Source organism: Caenorhabditis briggsae (genome assembly GCF_000004555.2).
Source record: "Caenorhabditis briggsae complete genome, chrIV, whole genome shotgun sequence".
Taxonomy (NCBI): Eukaryota; Metazoa; Nematoda; class Chromadorea; order Rhabditida; family Rhabditidae; genus Caenorhabditis; species Caenorhabditis briggsae.
In genome coordinates, this window is record NC_013487.2 from 6,338,291 (window position 1) to 6,339,374 (window position 1,084).

At 34.0% G+C, this 1,084-nt stretch overlaps 1 protein-coding gene across 1 annotated transcript in view; it reads right to left on the reverse strand.

Annotated features, from left to right (window-relative positions):
* The window catches only part of CBG19855, a gene marked incomplete at both ends in the record, with an annotated part of 5,486 nt that extends 4,483 nt beyond the window's left edge, over positions 1-1,003 (reverse strand). The window contains one exon of the mRNA XM_045235339.1: positions 1-1,003. This exon is cut by the window's left edge and continues 982 nt beyond it. Within this exon, the coding sequence (XP_045096903.1) occupies positions 1-1,003 (1,003 nt within the window).
* Positions 1,004-1,084: the final 81 nt, after the last annotated feature.

Consider the following 1,084-nt stretch of genomic DNA (forward strand, 5'->3'; position numbering starts at 1 on the left):
GGAATGCATCACACGCTTCTCTAATTGTTTTATATTCATCGTGACTTGGTAGAATAGCACAATCTTCTTTAATACTCAAATATTCTTCATATCCCGGGAATGGAAGAGGTTGCCATGTTTCTTCTGCTGATAAATTTAAGTGTTGTTCTTTTTCATAGTTTGCAATGTTGTTTATAAAATCTGTATAAGTTGTTAGCGAATCACATCCTTCTCTGCTATTCTTGAATGCTTCATAACTAGGTAAGTTATCACAGTCTTGTTTGATCTTCAAATATTCATCATAATTTGGTAATGGGAGTGGTTGAAAGATTTCTCTTTTGGTTCTGTTGGATTTTTTGTCTACACCTTTCGATTTCTCATCATGAACTGTCCAGTCTTCATCTTTCCGTTGTTTCCTCAATGCTTCGATTTCTTTTCTTTCAGCCTCTTCCTGAGCTTTCTTAGTTTTCTCCTGTTTCTTTTTCTCAAATTCTTCTTCCTTCTTTAGCTTTCCTTGTTTCTTTTTTTCAAAATCTTTCAGATCTGCTTCATACTGTTTTTGCCTTTCTTGTTCTCGCTTTCTCAATTCATCTTGTTCACGTTTTCTGAGTTCTTCTTGTTCACGTCTTTTGTTTTCATCTTGTTCACGTTTTCTGAGTTCTTCTTGTTCACGTTTTCTTCTGTCGTCCTCCTGTTGTTGTCTTTGACGTTGAATATCTTGTTGAGAATATGATGGGATTGGAATAGGAATGTGTCTTGGAGAATATTGAGATCTTTCAATTCTTTTTACAGCAAAGCCTTCATCACTGATCATTAGATTTGAGTTGCAATCTTGTACTGTTTTATTGGATTGGAAATTGAGTGCGATTTGGTTCTTATTGTTAACCCAAAGTTTGTTATTGTACATCCCATCAAGTATTCCAATAGAGATAAATTGACATTTCTGATCTCTGTTAACATCCCATGTTATAATTTCATTTTTCTTGATCTCACAGAAACCGTCTTGATACTTGCAATTATTCATATCTGCCAGAATATTGGTTGGCTTAGATTGATTGAAATGAGAATAAACTTTCGTCTCAATAGACTAGTACATTTTCTTTGT